General features: G+C 42.1%; 1 protein-coding gene and 1 long non-coding RNA gene across 6 annotated transcripts in view; one reads left to right on the top strand and one right to left on the bottom strand.

Moving 5' to 3' along the window:
* The first annotated feature begins 2666 nt into the window (after positions 1–2666).
* Positions 2667–20995, top strand: part of SPMIP3 (sperm microtubule inner protein 3) — a 30971-nt gene continuing 12642 nt past the window's right edge. The window contains exons 1-6 of one of the 5 annotated variants that reach the window (XM_072830329.1): positions 2692–2793; positions 6431–6517; positions 10265–10333; positions 10817–10882; positions 16216–16311; positions 20131–20303. In XM_072830329.1, the coding sequence (XP_072686430.1) occupies positions 6441–6517; positions 10265–10333; positions 10817–10882; positions 16216–16311; positions 20131–20303 (481 nt within the window). In that variant the 5' untranslated portion in view covers positions 2692–2793; positions 6431–6440. Of the gene's footprint in view, positions 2794–6430; positions 6518–6563; positions 6610–10264; positions 10334–10816; positions 10883–16215; positions 16312–20130; positions 20304–20995 lie in introns of those variants that run through there. The other 4 variants (XM_072830332.1, XM_072830330.1, XM_072830333.1 and 1 more) reach the window with 4 other exon arrangements.
* On the bottom strand, positions 9835–14236 carry LOC140635535 (uncharacterized). The gene is made up of 4 exons (XR_012032847.1): positions 14132–14236; positions 13030–13114; positions 11724–12102; positions 9835–10442 (listed from the first exon to the last, which is right to left on the bottom strand). It is a non-coding gene; the product is annotated as an uncharacterized lncRNA (long non-coding RNA).

Genomic DNA, 20995 nt, shown 5'->3' with positions numbered 1-20995 from the left:
GGCCAGTGATGCAAAGCATTTTCTCATGTGCGTATTGGCCGTGTCTATGTCTTCCTCTGTGAGATTTCTGTTCATGTCTTTTAAAAGATTTTATTTATTTATTCATGAGAGATACAGAGAGAGAGAGAGGCAGAGACACAGGCAGAGGAAGAAGTAGGCTCTATGCAGGGAGCCCGATATGGTACTCGATCCGAGGACTCCAGGATCACACCCTGGGCCAAAGGCAGGCACTAAACCGCTGAGCCACCCAGGGATCCATCTTTGTTTGTTTTAAAGTTGATTTTGTTCAATATAAGTATTGCTACCATGGTTTTCTTCTCACTTCCATTTACCTGATAAGTGCTTTCCCATCCATTTACTTTCAATCTGCATTAAGTCTGAAATGAGTCTCTTTTAGGCAGTATATAGATGGGTCTTGTTTTTTATTCATTACATCACCCTATATCTTTGCCTGTTTCAATGTGTGAGGAAAGTCAGCTCTTGAAAGTAGTGAGCAACTTTAACAAGGTGGCATTGGTCCTTTGCCAGAGGGAACATGTCTCCAGTGCCAAGGTAGGGCCAGCTGGTGCATCTGGAAAGTGTGCACAGGTAGGGCACACAGTTTTAACAAGGTGTGTGTATTCTCCATGAGAGGTGACAGGTCATTGCAGCAGGGATCAAGGTCCCACAAAGTGTGTGGTCAAGAGAGGCAGTGTTGACAAGTTTTGCATGGGTCTTCTGAGGGAGGGAAGCTGCAGGGTGGGGACTGGGACAAGCCCAGCTGGAGGAAGTGGGGTGCAGTGTAAGCACATTGGGTAGCAAATGCTAGGACCCCACTGGTTCCGGCAGGTGGAATTGCTCTTTGATTAGTAAATAACTCTTCTGCTCATATGCCCCAGGCATTTTTCAAACTGTTGTTTCTAAGCTACATCTCCAGGGGCTGTTTTTCATACTGTCTAAGGGTAGGGACTGTTTCCTATCATTCTCCAGGCTCTCCCAGACAGAGCCTGCTGATTTTTATGGTTCCAGGTTTTAAGTCCCACTGGTTGCAAGAACTCTTGAAATTTGGCCCTTCTAATTTCCAAAGCCAAATGCTATGGGGATTTGTCTTCACCGTGTGGGCTCCAGGGTGTGATGGTCTTTTTTCTCCTCCCAGTCTGAGACTGCAGCTCTCTCCCTCCTGCTGAGGACCACAGTCCATTTAGCTTCCCCCTGAGACTCTGCCCTTCCTACCCTCTTCAATGTGGCTTCTTCTCTTTATTTAGTTGTGGAGTTTGTTTTGCTGGTCTTCAGATCATATTCTAGTGGTATCTAGTTATGAGCTTAGGTCCTCCTACTCCACCATCTTCCCCAAACTCAGCTATCTAATTCTTAATGTCAATTTGTTTATATGTTCAGAATGTCATCTAAACTAGTGTTCACTAATCGTGGGCACAGATAATTTCTGACTCATGAGATTTATGGTCATTTTTAAATTTTTTCTTTGTATTCTTTTTATATTGTCAGATACATTTCCGTGAATAACATGAGGATTTTTTTTTGTTTTTTCCTTCATAAGAATATGGATTATTATTCTTAAAATAAAAAATTAACATATTTTAATTAACATGTAATTCAACCTGGACTGCAGCATAAGACAGAGCTAGATTCAAATCCTAGATTTATTATGGCCTCGTTGTGTAACTTCAAGCAAATTCCCTAGCCTCTTCTAGCCTTCAATTCAAATGGAGATATTTACCATCAATGGCCATAGTTGGAATTTGAGATGATACGCGTCAAACATCTAACAGAGTGCCTGTCAATAGAAGGTGATTACCCAAAAAATGAGAACTATGTATCATTTCTATTAGTGTAATCCCAGTATGTTGCTTCTGTTCTTATCTTTAATTTTTCCCCATCTGTTTACTTTCAACAAAGTGCTGTGTCATCAAGAATTTGGTATTAAACTACTATTGTGTCTGTTCTATGTGGGTGAGGCTCCCAGTGAGAGCCCTAGCCTCACCCCTGGTCTCTCCTAAGTACCACCTAAAATTTCATGGGTTAGTTACAAAAACTTCCTGGTTACAAACACTTCCCAGTTGCAAATACTATTTAACTGAGAGGTGTTCCTGTTTCCAGGTCAGGCTCCTACACATAATACTGGTGTTTTATGTTGTTTTTTTTAGTAGAGTTTAGTTTGAATGAGAACACTTGCCATTCTGTTCTTCTGAGAACTTGCTGTCCCATATCATGGTGCTACTGTGATGCTCCATGGATTGGTATGAATGGTAGTTGTAAATAATTAAAAGCTTCCTTTGGCGGTTTCAGTAGGAGCTGCATGGAGCCTAGTCTGGTCTTGGACCAAGCTGACCTGGGCTTATTTGTCCCCTGTGTGCCCTACTTTTTCGATTCTAGCTTGAAAAGGTTGTTACTTGCCAATGCAGCATCATCCAGATCTTTAACCTTACGTTGCTCTTGGAATAATCTTTACAGAAAAGAAAGTTCTAGTGCTTAAATAGTCTGGGTTATTTGCCCACATGGTTTTGTTTTACATACTGATTTTTCATCCTTTCTTTCTTGTGCAGCTGGGCTCTCACAGAGACCAAAGCATCCCTCCTTTTTACAAGGCCAAGTCCTGAAAGGCATTACCTAGCAAAACTTTCTGTCCCACAGTGCATCACAATACCCTTTAAGTGATGTAAAAGTATCAAGTCTTATAACTCTGCAGTGTGCTTTTGCAGTGTATCCCACACCAGGAGGCAGTTGAAATAACTGCTGTCCTCGGAAGACTGCATTTAGGAACAAAGAGGGCTCTAACCACTGCAGCCAAACCAGGTAACACCAATTTGGTCATTACCACCTGAACCTCTCTCCTCTAGCTTAGTCGTTGCATTACTAAATAGCTGGTTGAATTTTGAAGGTTTTGGAGACAAGAGCTCACAATGAGAGAAACTTTATGACAAATCATTTGTAAAGTCTAGAATTCTTTTGGAAAGTATGTATTCATACCTCTTAACTTTAAATTATTTGAGTAGATTTAGCTCAATATTTTTTTTTCTTAGAAAGGAGGTATACCAGGGCACCTGGATTGCTCAGTCACTTAAGCGTCTGCCTTCAGCTTGGGTTGCGATATCAGGGTCCTGGGATTGAGCCCCACATCGAGCTCCCTGCTCAGCGAGGAGCCTGCTTCTCCCTCTCCCTCTGCCCTTCCCCCTTACTTGTGCTCTCTCTCTCTCTCTCTCTCAAATAAATAAAATCTTAAAAGAAAAAAAAAAGAAATGAAGTATACCCATATTAAGTCATCTGGCTTTCTGCAACACAAAAAGAACAAAGATTAAACACTGTTAAGTAGATTACCAGGTTACTGAGTTCATATATTCATTCATTCCAAAGTATGAAAAGAGTACTTCCTTGGATGGGGAATACTTTGCAAGTCAGTAAGGCAGGAGAAGGACAAGGAGAGTAAAGGTAGTGTCTGCCAAAGCAATATGGCTCCAACATCTAGGAGCTTATGCTTCAGGTGGACAGGACAGACTCTGTATGAAACTCATGTCTTGTTCTTTGAAGAATCTCTAGAGCCTTATCTGAGGCCTGGCACAAAGTTTTTACTAATTAAATATTTTCCTAAATGATAGAATGAATAAATGAATTCAGAAAGCAATAAACCAATGAGAATAGGCCTGGGAACCAAAATGCATTATAAGATTAATCAAAGGCTCTAGAAGTGGGCAGTGGACCATTTGGAATCCAGAACAGAGGACTTGTAGGAGATAGCACTAAGAAGTGGCTATCTCCAGGGCCCTAACTTACCCCCATGCCTTGTATACTGGTTCTACACCTCCAAGGAAAGCCCCTCCCCGCCCAGGACTCTGAGGTTATAAAGTACACTTGGAAAATCAATTGTTGCTGCTTATATACCTGTCTAAATGTCACTCTCTATTTCTTGAATTTTCCCCAAATTTTGATAAATAACAAAATCTTGGGACCCTGACTAATATCCTGCCTCCACCTTTTTTTTGGACAGATTAATTAAATTATAAAACTTGCTAGTTGTTTAATTGAGGTTTGCAACCTAAATAACCTTACCAGGCAGTTACTACTGGTTCAACTCACTATCGTACTGAGAGGGCTTAACCTTCAATTTTTCAAATACTTCTTTTAGCTCTTTTCTACCATAAACATTGATGCCAACTTAAAATTTTAAACCTCAGAAAGCCCATCTCCATGAGGAAAGCTTATCACATACTTCATACCAGGGAAAAGGTTCAGGTTTTCTGAAGCAGATGTGACATCTATTCTTGGAAACGTTTCCTTTAAAATTCTGAAAGAGAGGTTGTGGGTAGGGGCAGGGACACAGCCGCTCAACTATCTATCTGAAAGGCAACTTGTGAAGGATTCTGTTTTAGCAGCTACAGAGCTTTAATTTTATATCAACTTGTGCAACACTATGGTTAATATCTGACTTCATCTCTTCCACCAGATAAGTAACATGAGAGCAGAACCACATGTCACTTGCTTTTTCCCTAGTGCCTGGTATAATGCCAACCAAAGGTAGTTTATCAATAAATATCTGTTGAGCGAATCAATGAATCAGTGGCACTGTAGCAGAAGAAGAAGAATTTTGGAGTCAGGCAGATTTGTGGGTTTTTTTTTTTTTTTTTTTTGCTTGTTTACTGGCTGTGTAACCTTCAACATGGAATTTAACATCTTCTAGAAATTCAGGATAATGATGGAAAACTCCCAGGACTCCTGTGAGGACTGAGTGAAGTAGTGTATGGTGCCAACTGTCTGGTGGCTGACAAGCGTTCACTCAGGACAAGATCTTTCCCGTCCCTTTCCAACAGAGGGTAGTTGCTCTTTTTCAAAATTGTTTTGGCTATTTTAGCTCCCTTGCATTTCCAAATAAACTTTAGAATAAATTGGTTTAGATCTACAAAAACTCCTCCTGGGAAGTTTGACCAGATAAGTCAGATCAGTGTTGGGAGGTTGTCATCTTTGCTATATTAAGTCTCTCAAAACATAAACACAGTGTATCTCTCAGATCTTCTTTGATTTCTTCCATCAGCATTTTGTAACCTTCAGCATCCAGCATCTGTACACGTCTTGTTAGATTTGTGCCTAATATTTCTTTTTTAGCTACTGTAAATAGCTGTGGTATTTTAAATTTTTATTTATTTATTTGAAAGAGAGCAATCATGGTGGTGGGGAGGAGCAAAAGGAAAGGAACAAGCAGACTCTGCTGTGTGCAGAGCCTGACATGGGGCTCGATCTCATGACCCTGAGATCACGACCTGAGCCTAAATCAAGAGTCAGATGCTCAACTGACTGAGCCACTCAGGCACCCCAATAGCTGTGTTTTAAATTTTGGTTCCAATTTTTTATTTAAAGTATAGAAATGCGGGGCACCTGGGTGGCTCAGTTGGTTAGGTATCTGCCTGCTTCTCCCTCAGCCCCTCCCCACCTCTCACACGCTCTCTCTCAAATAACTAAATAAAAATTTTAAATAAATAATAAAGTATAGAAATGTAATTGTATGCATTGACCTTGAATCCTATGATCTTGTTTAAAAATTTATTAGTTTTAAGAATTTATTTGTAAGCTTCTTGGGATTTTCTACATAAATGATTATATCATTTGTAAATAGGGACAGTTTTCTTCCTTTCCATCTGTGTGCTTTATATTTCCTTCCCTGGCCTTATTGCACTGTGTAGGACTGCTGGCACTATGTTGAATAGGAGTGGTGAAAGAGACATCCTTGCTTTGTTCTCGATTTTAGGAAGAAATCAGTCTTTCCCCATTAAGTATGATGTTAGCTGTAAATTCCTATAGATGCACCTTATCAGGTTGAAAAATTTGCCTTATGGTTGACTAAGAAATTTTATAATAAATGGACAGATTTTATCAGGTTTTTGGCTGTTATCCTATTTTATAGAATTCTGATGTGATCCATAATATAGTCTATAATTCGCAAAAGTTGCTGAGAAAGTTGACAAGATAAATCTTTTATCTTTGTCCCTGAAGTCTGTATGTTGAATATTAAAGTTGAAGAAGTTTGTTGCAATGTATGTCCTTTATTTATTTACCTTAGTTCAATTGTTTCTTGGCCTTTTGGCTAAAATGAAGTGAACTTACCTTAGTTCACCTTCTGAACATCAGCATAATAAAAAAATTCTATTATTAAACTTTAATTTCTGTGCCCTGGGAGTCTAACTGCACTGGTTTATGGGTCAGTGTTAACTAAGTGGAAGTGGTTAAAATTCTCCTAAATAAGAGCCATGAAGATGTCCAAATCTTATTTCATTCTTAGGAATGTATCTGAATATATAAATTCTATAGAATCAAAATATAGTTTATTTAGCACAACCAAAATGTCCAATATTAGGGCTGGGTTTCATAAATTATGGCATATTCAGTTCCTTAATAAACCTTTATGAAATGTCCATTCTGTACCAGTTATTATCTTTGGCCCTAGGGTTACAGCAATGAGCACAAGAGACACATCGCTGCACTCCTGGAGACTACTTTCCACTGGGGAGACAGGCATAAATAAGATACATAAGTAAACATAATATGGCAGATGGTGATGAGTGTTTTGGAGAAAAATAAAGCAGAGAGCATGAATAAGAAGTCCAGGCATGGGAGTGGAATGGGGTACTATTTTAAATAAAATGATGTGTGGGTCTCACCAAACAATATAAAGGAGCATGAAATATTAGAATTAAGAATACTCTGTAGCAACGTGGAAAATTTTTCATGATATCTTATTAAATGAAAAAAAAAGGATACAAAATAAGATGTCTGCTGTGGTTCAAGCATTTAAGTAGATACATACATATAAAATATAAAAAATGTAAACAGTTGTTTGTGGATAGTTTTAATATCGTTTTACAGCATTATTTACTCTGAGCATAATTATGTTTTCCATTTAAAACAAGAAAAATGTTTGGACGCCTGGTTGGCTCAGTTGGTTAAGTGTCTAACTCTTGGTTTTGGCTCAGGTCATGAACTCAGGGTTGTGAGACTGAGCCCTAAGTTGGGGCTGCTTGAGATTCTCTCCCTCTGCCCCTCCCCCTCTCTCAAATAAATAGATGAATCTTAATTAAAAAAAAAAAGAAAAGAAAAATATTTAAGGTTCCCTAAGGCTAATTTGAAATTGAATGAAATGTGTGATGAGGATACACATAGAACTCACATTTGCTCTGGAAAAATTCTATTTGGGGCACAGCTGAGGAAGAATCTCTACTAAGGAATCTCATAAAAATATATATATATTTAAAGGAGATGAAAGTTACGTTGTTCAGGGTGCTGAGAACAGTGGTTGTGCAGTGTTGGCTGTGAGCTTGGAAATGATGGCAAGTTTAACATGTGTTCATAATTTATCCTATTTAGATTTGGCATGTGAATCTATTTTTTAAGATTGACTAAAATAAAATGTACTGACATATCTTACTGCAGACAACATTTTCTTCTGTGTTCAAGAGATGACAACTAATCACACAAGATGTGACTTGGTATCTATGTAGTAGTTCAGTTCCCTAAAGATTCAGAACGACAGGCTGCAACCATTGCCAGACAACGTCTTCCGATGACTCCGGGAGCTTATGCTTAGACTCCATGTGGGCTATTCACGTGTTCCTCTGAAAATGTTTCTGTGGCCTGGCTAAAGTATGGCAGCCCAGGCCTGGTTTATTCTCTCTGGTGTTGATTCAGAATTTCTAGGCACTGAGCAATCACTTTATCATCAAAGGCAGACGTGGTGTTGTCTTAGTGAAACGCAAATGTCCTGAATATCTTGCATTCTTCTCTCCAGCATGTCACTTCCAGTGAGGGAAAATCCCAGCAGTCACAAAGCTTTCCCAGTGTAAGCAAGAGCTCCATGGTATTTACTCAGATTCTCTCTTCTGTTCTTTCTTCTTCTTCCTTTTTTTTTTTTTTTAAATATAATCACACTAGTGCTAAAAGAAAAAACAGATTATATAATGAACAGGCTCCACTGGATAGCCAAATTATTCTATTATAATGTAATCTTGCTTGAAAATGTTCAAGTTGCTTGAAAAACACACTGAGATATGAAATAACAGCTAGCTGGCCTGTGGGCAATACATTCACTAGCTTTGACTAGAAGAAGGGGGATGGAGGCCCCACACACTGTTTTCCTTCCCAAGGAAACCCATCTCCCTCCCAGTTACTGCTTCTTGGGGGCTATCCCAGTTTCATGTTGGCTGGTGGTTGGAGTGCTCTGCGGTTGTTTCAATAAAGCATAGAATACTGTCAAGGTAAATGTCTCTAGAACCAAATGGGTTCCATGCTGGTTCCTCAGTGACCTTGGACAAGTTATTCTACTTCTCACTCCTTCAAGTTTCTTATCGGTAAAATAGGAAGAATACTTCACAGGGTTTCTGGAAGGCTAAAATGAGTTCATTCATATCACCTGATACAGAATACGTGCCCGTACATAGAAACTCATATTTCTCTTTCCTCAAAGGTGCTGTTTTTGTTACAGAATGCACACATGCATTATTTCTCACTTAACCCTGCAGAGAGGTATTGTAATCATACATATACAGATCGAGTGCCTTACTCTGTTCAGGCTGCACCAGATTACCATAGACTGGGTGGTTTCTAAACATCAGAAATTTATTTCTCACAGTTCTGGAGGCTGAAGTCCAAGATTAGAGTGCCGGCATGGTCAGGTTCTGATGAGAACTCTCTGCTGGTTTCCAGGCTGCCATCTTCCTGTTGTGTCCTCATATGACAGGAAGAGGACAACAGAGCTCTCAGGGGTCTCTTTCATAAGAACACTAGCTCCACTCATGGGTTCTTCACCCTCACTACCTCCCAAAGACTCTGCCTCCAAGTATCACTACTTTCTTGGATCAGAGTATAATGTGTGAATGCGAGCGGCTCAGGTGTGGAGTGTGAGTCTCCTTCCTTCCGATGTTCTCCTGCTACATTGTTCTTCATCATGTATTTATTTATTTATTTATTTATTTATTTATTTATTTATTTATTTATTTTTCATCATGTATTTATGCAAACAGAAAACCAGCTGTCTCTGTAGACACATAATATAAACACATAGTACAAAATTTATAAGGTATACAAAAGGTAAACTGTAAAGAAAAGTAAGGCTTTCAACCACCTCTGTCCCCCCAGGCACTCTGTTTCTCCCCCCAGTGTTGAGTTTTCCTCAAGTGAATATTTAGATGTAGGAGTTTTCTGTGGCATGTCTTCTACTCCAGTAGGCAATCAGACGCAATATGAATTTTTCACTAGAAATATGTATGTATTCCAAAATCATTGGAGAGACCATGAGAAACACTCTGGGGAAGGCCTCCAAGAAGCATCTAGAACGCCACCAGAAAACTGACCCATCATGGGAGCAGCTACCTGTGCCCTACTGAGGAAGCTGCTTCCAGAACCTCTTCCCAAAGCTGCCACCACTGCCACTACAGCGCCTTCTTCACACTCCCAAAAATGGCATTTGAACACTGGAACACATGGCTAAGCCACTGCCTCAGTGCACTTGTTTCTTGACAGCCCATGCTGGAGGCTGGCCCCGGCAGTTGTGCTACAGAAGTTCACCATACCATGGCTTCCCAGCCTTGCCTGCCAGTAGAAAAAGTCCAAGCAGCAGGAAAGGGCCTCAGCCTCATTTCTGCCTCTGAGTCTCAATCCAGTCTGTGGGGTTGGAGGAGTCTAATTCCTATCCAGAGCTCTAGGTGCCAGGGAATCTGGTGTGTGACACTGAGCCTGCAAGCTTGTGCAGTAGGAACACCCTAATCAGGATGAAAACTGGCACAGTAGTTTCTATTTTTAGTTTTAGTTTTTTAAAAAAGTTTATTTACTTATTTTAGAGAGAGAGAGAGAGCACAGACAAGCGGGGCGGGGGGGCAGAAAGAGAAGGGGACAAGCAGACTCCCTGCTGAGCGAGGAGCCCAACATGGGGCCTGAGATCATGATTCAGCCAAAACCAGGTGTCGGACGCTTAACTGACTGAGCCACCCAGGCACTTCAGTAGTTTCTGTTTAAAAAAGTGCATCTGTGTGTATTAGCTTATGCTTCCCACTCCCCGCCCCCCGCCCCTTTACTAGTTTATTTCCTCTCTAAGTGGTCTAGCCAAAGCCATGGATAATCTATCTACTCTTCAGTTTTCTTACTATTATTTCTTTCAAGGCAGACTTGGTGGCACTAGACAGCTCCTGCATGGAAATGGACTGTGTATAGTGTATATGTGCAATATGTAATATAGTATGTAGTGTGTATAAATTTGCAATCTCATCTTTCACTCTATAATATTTTTTAGACTCCCATCCCCCATGGCTGCCATCCGACTTCGAGAATTTATTGACCACCGCCCAGTGGTCCCATCCAGGTAATGTTCTTCCAGACACAGATGTCATCCAGAGCTGTGGTGGGGCAGACTTGCTCACTGGCTCCTCTCTGATTGACAGACTTCTGTCAGAGATTCCAGTGACATTTCTCTGAGTTTGGAGAAAGTTGAAAAAAAAAAAATCCCACATTCATGACAAAAATCCAAACTCCAAAAAGATTGGAAGCCTATTGGGTTTGGCTTGGGAAGGGCTTCAGCAAGACGTATGAGGAATCTCAGCCTAAATTTTAGCAGGGGCCCCTTTACTCTGCTTGGGATCAAACAAACCCCTTTGTGCTTCTGTCATATGGGAGGTGGTTGCACAGGTTAAAACCAAGTAGGATTCTTACTCTTTCTCCAAATTCATAGATGGCCCAAGACCAACAAATCCTAGATGTGTTTTTTTATGCTAAATTCATCTTGCTGAGAGATACTGGATAATAATCCATAAATCCTAACCCAGTTTCCCTTCACCACTGGCCATAGGGTCTGCAGAAGTTCAGAAGCTATGAAATTCCAGCAGGAACCCTCACACTGTAAAGTGATTTTGAGGTTAGCCTCTTTGGCTTCGTGGTTTTGAGTAAGCCTCATGTTTTAGTATTTAGTTATTTTCAACAATGTTTAATCACAAAGATAAGTTCTTTTGCTTCCATAAATTAGTGAAGAAGGGGCAAGGAAAGGTTGCTTTGAGTCCTCTTTCAGAGAAAGTATGGAGTCTACCCTTCCCTCTAGGAAACCCCATGAGGAGAAGCTAGAGGGAAACCGGGATGGGTCTTCATATTTCCTGATTTCTGCCTCCCCACAAGCCCTTAGTCTTTCTGAGTGTGTTTGAGATCTGTCTTGTCCACTGTCAGGTTACTTAACTGTGGGTTATCCCCTGGGCAAAATGGAAACAAACCTCTCTAAGCTGCTGCTGCCTGGAGTTCTGTGGAACCAATCAGAGTCACTGGGCCTGGCCTAAGCCAGTCCGTGGGGGAGCCTGAGGGTTTGGGTGGAACATAGCACAGTAGGAATGGGGTTCATGAAGTCCTAAGACAGAGCTGGATTCTGTTCTCCGTGCTCATCCATCAGAGGCCCACCAGGAGGCATGAAGCCGGAACCAGGCTGGGGCCCCAGCCTCCCCACCATACTCACTGTGGAGCTGGTCCTCATTTACCTGACGCCTGCCTGCCTCTGCAACAGTAGGGACCCAACCCCTCCGTAGGTTCCTCACTTGTACCTCCAGGATGTATCTCCCACAGGAATGCTATCTTTTCCCCATTTACCTCCAATGGCCACCCACTCCCATCCTCCTCCTCCCATTGTACAGAGGACACCTCATAAAATGTAAATTGGATCAAAGCCCTCTGTTGCAGAAAACCCTGCAATCACTGCATTTTGCATAAAATCTAACCTCTGCTGGGGCCTCTATGGCCCTCCATGAATTGTTCCTGCCCCTGTTGTGGCCTCCTCTTTGGCCAGCCCCACTGTCTTTCCTTTGTTCCTCCTCCAACAGGCCAGTCTCGCTCACACCTGGTATATATTCACTCATTTTGTCTTCACCATAGCTGTGAGAGAGAGAGGGGAAACGGAGACACAGAGAGGTAAGGTGACTGTCCCAAGATCCCACAGCTAGGAAGAAATTGGCAGAGGTAGGGTTCGAACCCACAGGGCTGGCTCCAACATCTGTGCTCTTAATCCCTACACCTGGCCACATGTCCAGTTAAGCTTACTTGCCTCTCTCTGCCCATCACTGGCACCTCTGCAGAGCAGACTGCCACCTCTGGTAGTTCCTCCATGCACATTTGTTGAAAAAAAAAAAAGAAGAAGAAGAACATGAATGAATCAGTGAGATACAATTATCAGGTCACGGATCTGTGGCATAACCTCCTGCTGGCTGGTGGTACCTGTAGAAGGCCTGACCTCCTCCTGCCTCTCGGACAATCATCCAGTCACTCCCTGCATGCCCAGACCTTGGGACCACTTGAGGGAAAACTGAATCACCCACTGGCAGGGGCACCCAATAAAATTAAATATTCTGTGGTTCACCAGCAGGGCTGATTACACAACTCCCATCAGAATTGTATAAGATGCAAATGTGACCTGCTGCCACCCAAAGCCACAGGCCCGTCACTCAGGCAGGCTTGAGCTGAGTTGGTTTGAGCAGGACACTCCTGAGTTTGTTTCTTGTGGAGTACTTGCAGTGTGGTGTGGAAGAGAAAAGATGTGGAATCTGTGTCAGGCTTAAAATGGATCTTTAAAACACTGACTGAAGTGGTGTCTGGGGGACCCAGAGGCAGTGTGAGGAGCAGCTCTTCCTGCCCAGAGCTATGGCAACATCTACCACAGGTCACCATGTGTGTTCACAGTGTCTCATTGACCCAGTCACAGATCAGTGATGTTGGTGTGCCCCCTACTTTCCTGATGGGGAACCTAAGGCTGCCCTCTTCCTGGAGGGGATGATAAGTCTGGGAGATGGCAGAGTGGGCATGGCAGTGTCCCATCCTCTGTGCTGACTAGCTTGTGTCCTTACTAAGTGACTCATTTTCCTGAGCCAGCTCCTGACTGGTACAGCACTTACTCACTGTGTATGATTAGTGCCTGAATGTGGTTTTCCCTACCAGATCATCAACTCTTGGGGAGAAGACAATATTTATCAGCACTGTGTCCCTAGCACCCAGCACATAGTGGACACCATAGAGCCTGCAATGGGGACTCACCTCATTGAACTGAAGGCCACTCCCAGCTACCATGGCTGGGTTATTTCTTCTTCTAGACCTTTGGTGCATGACTTCTACTTCCTGTCTGCCCATGAGAGAATCACAGAGTTATATAAAAACAGCACTGAACTCTTGAACAAAAGCCATCCTGCATATGTAGAGGTGACTCTGGATGTACATGGAGTTCAGAGAATGGGGTTTGAACCACAGCTCTGGCATTTATCAGCCAGATGAAGTTTGGAGAGCCCACTTGACTTCTCTGAGCCTCGGTCTTCTGTAACAAGATGTTCATAATATTGCCCTGGCAAGGTGACTGGGAATTAGATGAGGTCACCATCCTAAAGCCTGAGGCCCAACACAGACATAACAGAGGACTACAGAGCCACATAGGAGCATGGGCCATCTTGGGCCACGAGACCAGGCTCAGGAGGGATGGACACTCCTGGCCTCCCCTGTGCATACTGAATTTTGTCTATAGCTAAGCCCAGATTTCTGCTCTGATGACATGCACCCTCCCAGGGGACAAGTTTGCTCTTGTCTGGATAGAATACACCACCTTGAAGAGCCAAACTATCAGGGACTGGTAAACAATGTATGGGGGAATCAGACGAAGCTGGCCTCCTGCTGCCACCCAAGAAGGAAAGACCTCCCTACACTCATTCAGGAACCCTGAAAGCCAAGTTAATTGACAGGTCTGAGCACAGCCTCGGCAGGGCTCTTCAGCCAGGCCTGGAGAGCCAGCACTGCTTCCCTGCTCATGCACCCAGTACCCTCAGGAGAGGCCAGCTACTGTGGAGCCTCTAGGAATACTGAATGACAAGCCAGGTTAGGCACTGCCGCCTTGCAAACCTCCTGATTGGGAGCTTCCTCCTGTGAGCTGAAGTTAGGCCACATGGGGAGCTTGGAAAGTCAACCCAAAGAGTTGGAGGCAAAATGTACCACTATTTTCCCCCAAAAGAAAAGCTTTCTGCCTCTCCACACAGCACTCCTTCCCTCCAGCACCTACTTCCACATTTTCCTTCCCTCTCCTGGCTCCTTGGCCAAAACCTACCAAGAGAGATCCTCAGGGACTAAAAGCAGGGTATATTCTTAGGTTGCTCACCTATATTCAGTTAGTTATATTCAAGCTAGTGAAGAATCCATGGTCAAAACTCAGCCTACTGAAACGGCACAGCTATTTCAAGAAACCAGTGTGGTTTGGGAACCCCAGCTGGGTTTTCAACAACCTGTAACGTGGCCCTAGGGTAATCTCTCCCAATGTAGTGCTTCAGAGCAGGATGGGTGCCCAAGAACGTTCCACTCCCATGCACTCAGAAACGTCATTTTCCCCTATTATCATGCCAGTTTCTCCTTCTTCTTCAGAAACGTCATTTTCCCCTATTATCATGCCAGTTTCTCCTTCTTCTTATGACTTAATCCCTGCTGTTATTTACTCTTCAGGGCTCAGTCATATTATCCCAGCCACGGGGCAGGCCTAGACAGTCTGTGGTTTTCTGAAAATCAGAGCTTCCTGAGGTCTTGTTTGTATAGACAGGCCCACCCTGTTCCCAGTTCTTGCCTTTCCTACTAGTTAGACAGCGAGATTCCCACCCCACCACTCTGATCCCAACTCTGGCCACATCTTGGCTTCTCAAATTCCCCTCACCTAGAATCTCTTTGCCATAGTATTTGCCTGCCCAAATCCTAGGCATCACTCCCTCGTCTGTGCCCCCACTGACCCTTTATTCAGATCACTATTTCACACATAAAGCATGGTGAGGACAAGCTCTGTGAGTGCAGAACACAGAGCATGCAGGCATGTCCCATGTATTCAGTAAACCCAATGCAGCTTTGGCGAGCTCCTTCATGCAAAACTATGTACTCCTTTCTACTGACTCTTCCCTTGGATCTCTGATGACACCCACTGAGTACTCAGAATCTGTGACAGGTCCCCAAAGACCTACACGTCACAAACTCTTTAAAGTCATTTTCCCCACAATGGTCACCTGCCTGTGTCCCCTCTGTCTCCTAAGGAATGGCAGCCTTCTTCCTTATGTCTGAAGCCTAAGAGCTATCCTTGTCTTTGACACCTTCCTCTCAGTTTCAACCCTTTCTCCCACAGCGTCTTTTATCCTGTCTGGCCACCTTAGCACCACACAGGGTCCCACATAAATGACCACTTTTGCCTCCTGGTCAGTCTCTGTACTTCTAGCCAGACTGTCCTCCACTTTGTTGTCCACATCACACTGGCAAAGATCTTTCTAAAATAAAAATTGCACTCTGTCATTAATCTTTTTAAAATTCTACCATAATTCCGTCACCTATATGAGTGGTTCTCAACATTTCAAGACACAATGCTCCCTTTATTTAGAACAAATATTTCCTACTACTCCTACTGTTCTTCTGAAATAAAATCTGCAAATAACATAATCCAACCACACATAATTTTAAAGTAGTTGCATAACACAATGACTATATTCTAAAAGGACTATGATTATAAAATAAGATGTCTTTGAAAAGGTGAGGTTTGGGCATTGCCACTCCCTCACGGCAACCCCGCCTTGCCTCGCCTCGCCTCCCTCTGGCTCTGGGGTTCAGCTGTAACCTCCATCCCACTCCCTTCACTCCCAGAAATACTCCTACTCCCTTTGTGCCTCAAAACTTTCTCAAAACACAGCCTTTCCCAGCCAGGCGAGGCTTCCTCCTCCAGCACAGATGTGCCCTGTGCTTTGGCCATCATAGTGCCTATTCATTTCTTATCCCATACACCTAATCAACAGAATTAAAAAAAAAAAGAAAAAAAAAAAACCAAGAACAAAAAACTTGTGAAAATTTGTAAACCTACCCAAAGTAGAAAAAAAAAAAAAAACTGTATAAGGAGCTTCCATTTGTCCATTTTCACATTTTGACTATTATTATTAGCATTTGCTCCCATGGCTTTATAGATCCTATTTCTTTTCCTGATTTTTCGAACCTAATGCCTAACACATCAAATATTTTCTTATGAATACTGAGAACCCGATCTTGAAAAACAGGTAACAGAAGATGCTCCTGTCAAGAAATTCCAAGGGTTTCAAGAGTTCTGTGCCAGCAACTGGGGGCAAAGTACATGGATCTTTTATTAGACCACAGCTGGCATTCTTCTGTAAAGAAATAATTGTAGTAATTGCTTTTTATTTTTAATGACCCTCTTACTTTCTCCACTAGTATATTCATCACTCATCAAGGAAAGGACATCCAAGGATATTACACTGGGCAGCTGGCAAGAGTCCATTTCGAGTCTAGTGTGAAGAGACCACCCAGGTGAGACACCTTTCCAAATCTTTGTTTTCAAAAATTGCACTAAAGTTAGAATAAGCAAGCAAACAAAAAAGAAGTGGGAGTCACAATTTGTAACCATAATAATAATAATAATAAATAATGATACTTGTTATTTAGTGGATTCAAAAAGTTTGGAAGGAAATATACCCAACTGTTAACAATGGCTTTTTCTGAGTGGTAAGATGTGAGTATTTGTATTTTACTTTTTTTTTTTTTTCATTTTCCAGATTTTCTCTAATGAACATCTATTACTTTTATAATCAACAACAAATATAAAATGTTATGAAATCATTAGACAAATTTAAGAAACACTGTGAATTCAGAGTTTCAACTTGTTCAAAAACATACCCTTCCCGAGACTCTGTTTCCCTCTCAGTAAAATTGTGAGTTTGCCCTGAATGGTTTCTGCCTTTCCAGATGTGCTGTTTAACAAAAAGAAAAAGAAAAAACAAACAAACAAAAAAAAAAAACAAAAAAAAAAAAAAAGAAGAAGAAAAAGAAAAAACAAAAAAACAGTCACTTGGACGTTATTTTCTAGTTTTGGGAGGCTAGAAACCACAATAGTTAGAAGCAGCAATATGAGTAACTTTTGAAGTGGTTGATCTTGGGCAATTTTAACTCCTTCTCTGGGAATCAGTTGCCTTACCTGTTAAAATAACTGACATAAAATTCCAGAACATAGAAAGCACTTGAAATATGATTATTTTGACTTCTTTGTCTAATACATTTTACAAAGTTCTTCTCTTAATGGCCTTTGATATAGTCAACTCCTGATTATCCTCTATGCAAAGAAAAGGAAGCCATGGCAGCTATAAAGAGCACATAGTCTTAATAGAAGATCAAACTAGAAGTAGTGTTAGAGGTCATTCTGATCCAGTCAGTGAATAAGACGGAGCCCAGTCTGGTTGGTGTGAAAGCTGGTACTTGGAACTATGCACATTTTCTGATTCTCAGTTCAAGGCTTTGTTCTACCTCAGATACACATTATGTTGAACTCTTGCTGGGGCCAGCCCACCACCAAGGCTCTCTTCACGTGTACTCTGTAGGCTCTGATGACACCCCCGACTCCAACATCCAGTACCCAAATGTCCGTCCTTCTCCCCATAGTATGGCTAAGGCAAACCTTGACCCACTTTGATTTCTGACAAGATCAGTGCCTGCCCAAGATTAGCCTTAAGGGGAAAACTTAGTGCAGATGGCAATCAGTGATTTTAGCGACTTCCAGTTAAAAATAAGAAGGAAAAGGCAAGACAAGCCCCTGACCTGCCCCACTCTCCAAAAAACAAGAAATAATACAATTCTTGGGACAAGTCCTAACTTCAGTTTTTGTGGTTGTAGTATAATTTTATAGGTGTCTAATGGCTTATCTCCCCCAGATATATTCCTCTACCAACTTAATGGTTTCAGTATTAGAATCCCATCCCTTGAATCAAAGTCTTTTCTTCAGGACACGGATGTATTACTTGAAGATGGAGAATATTTTGGTTCTGTCAAAAGACCCAAAGCAAAGATAGCACGGTCTGCTAGTCCAGCAGGGTAGATCTAGGGACAATCTCTAGGATGTGGTTCAGAAGCCAGAGCTGTCAGTGGCACAAAAGTGACCTGATGTCAGGGATGGTTACACAGAGCCCAACCTCACAAGAGACTCTCCTGTTCATTAGGCAGCAAATGTTTGATCCACTGTGGGGGACATGCTTTCATAGGGAAAGGAGTGTTCCTGCCCACCATTTAAGGTACCCATCTTACAAGACCCAGTGCCTATTAGGCATGAAATAAGAGCAAGTAGAGGCAGGCAGGAATTTTCGGGGTCTCTTCATGTCTACGTACCATCTGCCCACCAGCATTTCTCCCCCACCAGTACCATGCCCTCACCCTCACATTACTGCTCTTGTTTTTTCTGAACTTCAGGAAGAACCACTCCATTTCTGCTAACCACTCTTCAGAGAAGGTCCATTATAATCAAGTTTTTAACCGAATATGGAAACACAATACATTATAATTATATTGTTTCCGTCACCCCGTTGCTCAATCATGGTGATCCCATCAAGTAAGACTACATCTTACTACTAAATGATTGGGTAAGATATTCCTAAATCTCACCCAACATCTCGTATTTGCTCACTTCGTGTATTTTATAGTTTAAAAATACCCATGTTGCGGCACCTGGCTGGCTCAGCTGGTAGAGCATGTGACTCTTGGTCTTTGGGTTGTGAGTTCAAGCCCCACATTGGGAGTAGAGATTATTTAAAAAATAAATAAGTAAAACAAAATTTTTAAATATGCATGTTTATTGCAACATTCAGAAAACATTAATAAAAACCGAATTGTAATTACCTATAATGTCATCACTCAGAGACAGACTATCATCAGAATATTCCAGATCTACACAAAATGGGATGAACAATATTTTGAAACCCCCTCTTTCCCCTAGTTTATTGAGATACAGTTGACATGACACTGTATTCATTCAAGGTGTACAATATAATGATTTACTATATGTACATATTGTAAAATGATCACTGATAAATTTATTTAATATCTATCACCTTGTATAGTTGCAAGTTTTCTCACTCATGATGAGAACTTTTAAGATCTACCTGTCTTAGTACCTTTCAACTATACTATACAGTATTATTAACTATTATCATCATGCAGTACATAACATTTCTAGAACTTATTTATCTGGAATTTTGTCCCTTTTGACTCACTCATTTCCCCCATCCCCCAACTCTGCCCCTGGTAGCCAGGTAACCACTATTCTGTTCTTTCTATGCATTTTAGTTTTTTTTATATTCCATGTATAAGTGAGATCATACAATACTTGTCTTTCTTTATCTGACTTACTTCACTTAGCACAATGTTCTCAAGGTCCATCCATGTTGCAGCAAATGGCAGGTTTTCCTTCTTTTTATGGCTGAATAGTATTCCGTTTTAGATACATACACAACGTCTCTATCCATTCATCCATTAATGAGCACGTACATCTCTGGAGTGGTTGCGACAGAGTATAGGCCCATTTTAAAGCTATTAATACTCATCGCCAAATCATTCTCCAACAAGTTGCACCAGGGAATGTGTACCCTCACAAGGGCATGAAGATACTTCCCCCATTACATTTTTTTTTCCATTTTTTTTAATTTTTATTTATTTATGATAGTCACAGAGAGAGAGAGAGAGAGAGGCAGAGACACAGGCAGAGGGAGAAGCAGGCTCCATGCACCGGGAGCCCGACGTGGGATTCGATCCCAGGTCTCCAGGATCGCGCCCTGGGCCAAAGGCAGGCGCCAAACCGCTGCGCCACCCAGGGATCCCCCCCCATTACATTTTGATTCTTCTTTACCTTTATCTTCAGAGGGTTTTTATCTGAGTGGAGGTACAGGAAGGCTGGAACTGATTTCAGGTTTGTCCAACACCAATTTGAACCATAGGGGTGAGTCTGGTCAAAAGAAAGCATTGATTCCTCGAGGGAACCAAACGTCCATAAAAAAAAATTACAATGGGAGCGGATACTGGGGAGATCTGGAGTATAGGAAGTAGCCACGCATGAGCAGACCCAGTGGAAGTTTCAATGCAGGTCACCTTCTATAAGCTGTGACTGGGGAGGAGGAGGATGCTAATGCCAGGGAACAGTGGACCAGGATTCCTGAGTCACCTCCTGAAAACTGCTGGGCTAACCCTGGAGCTATGAAGTCTTGCCAGTAACCTCCTGGCCACTTCCAAAGAGTGGACGTCAGCTGATGAGAACATGGAATGCTTTTCTTCTTCTGGGTGTTCAGCAAGCTCTTTTTTATTTTTATTTAGACATCTCATAGACTTGGCAATTCCACCCAAGAGAGAAAGTCAACATCAGCCTCAATTTGACCAACAAACTCTCATTCGATATATTTGTTTTCGAAGATATTTGCAGCCTGCGGAACAATGGTATAAGGAAACCACCTATCAAAGAGACTATTCTCTGCCATTTTACAACATGGGTAAGTCAGGTCCACTGCTCTGACTCTCTTGAGATCAACTTTGCCTCACAGGAGCCTCTCTCATGGGCTCACCGCCATCAGGGAGGGTGTCTGGGATCAGTCAAGTTGGGGGAGGGTGTGCATGTGTCTAGAAGCAGGAAGAATGTAGAGGCTGGCCCAAGGGCTGCTTCCTCCTCTCCTCTTTATCCTAGTCCTTAGAAAATTCAAGGATAAAAATGCACAAACATCCTTGGTAGGAAGCAGGCTTGAGGGGGGCTATTTTTCACTGAGCCCTTTGTTATAGTCAACAAATTCCTTATTGTGCCTAAACATACTGTTGAGGGAACTTTTTTCCCTCTTGTTCTCCCATTTTAAATGGCTTTATGACAATTATTTGGCATTTGAAGGTATGTTTCAAAAATTCTACGTTCCCTGTATTTTGTAACAGGTGAGTATGAAGGGCCCAACCCTCCTCCCCCCAGAGGTGACCCAGAGAGTATACAGGCAGACAGCAATGTAGACATTACTTGTATTCCTGTCGTTCTTGGTGCTTTGAATTTTAGAGAGGAGGGGGGAGTTGCTGCTTTCTAAATGAGTAAGCCCCACTCTTTCTGGGGCTCTTTTGTGGTGGCAGACACATACTCTGTCCTTCTGACAGCTCTCAGGTAGGTGCTATCACTTTCCCCATTTTACAATAAGGGAGATGAAGTTGC

This window comes from Canis lupus, chromosome 6, assembly GCF_048164855.1.
Source record: "Canis lupus baileyi chromosome 6, mCanLup2.hap1, whole genome shotgun sequence".
Classification (NCBI taxonomy): Eukaryota; Metazoa; Chordata; class Mammalia; order Carnivora; family Canidae; genus Canis; species Canis lupus.
This window is presented reverse-complemented; position numbering and strand designations above follow the sequence as displayed.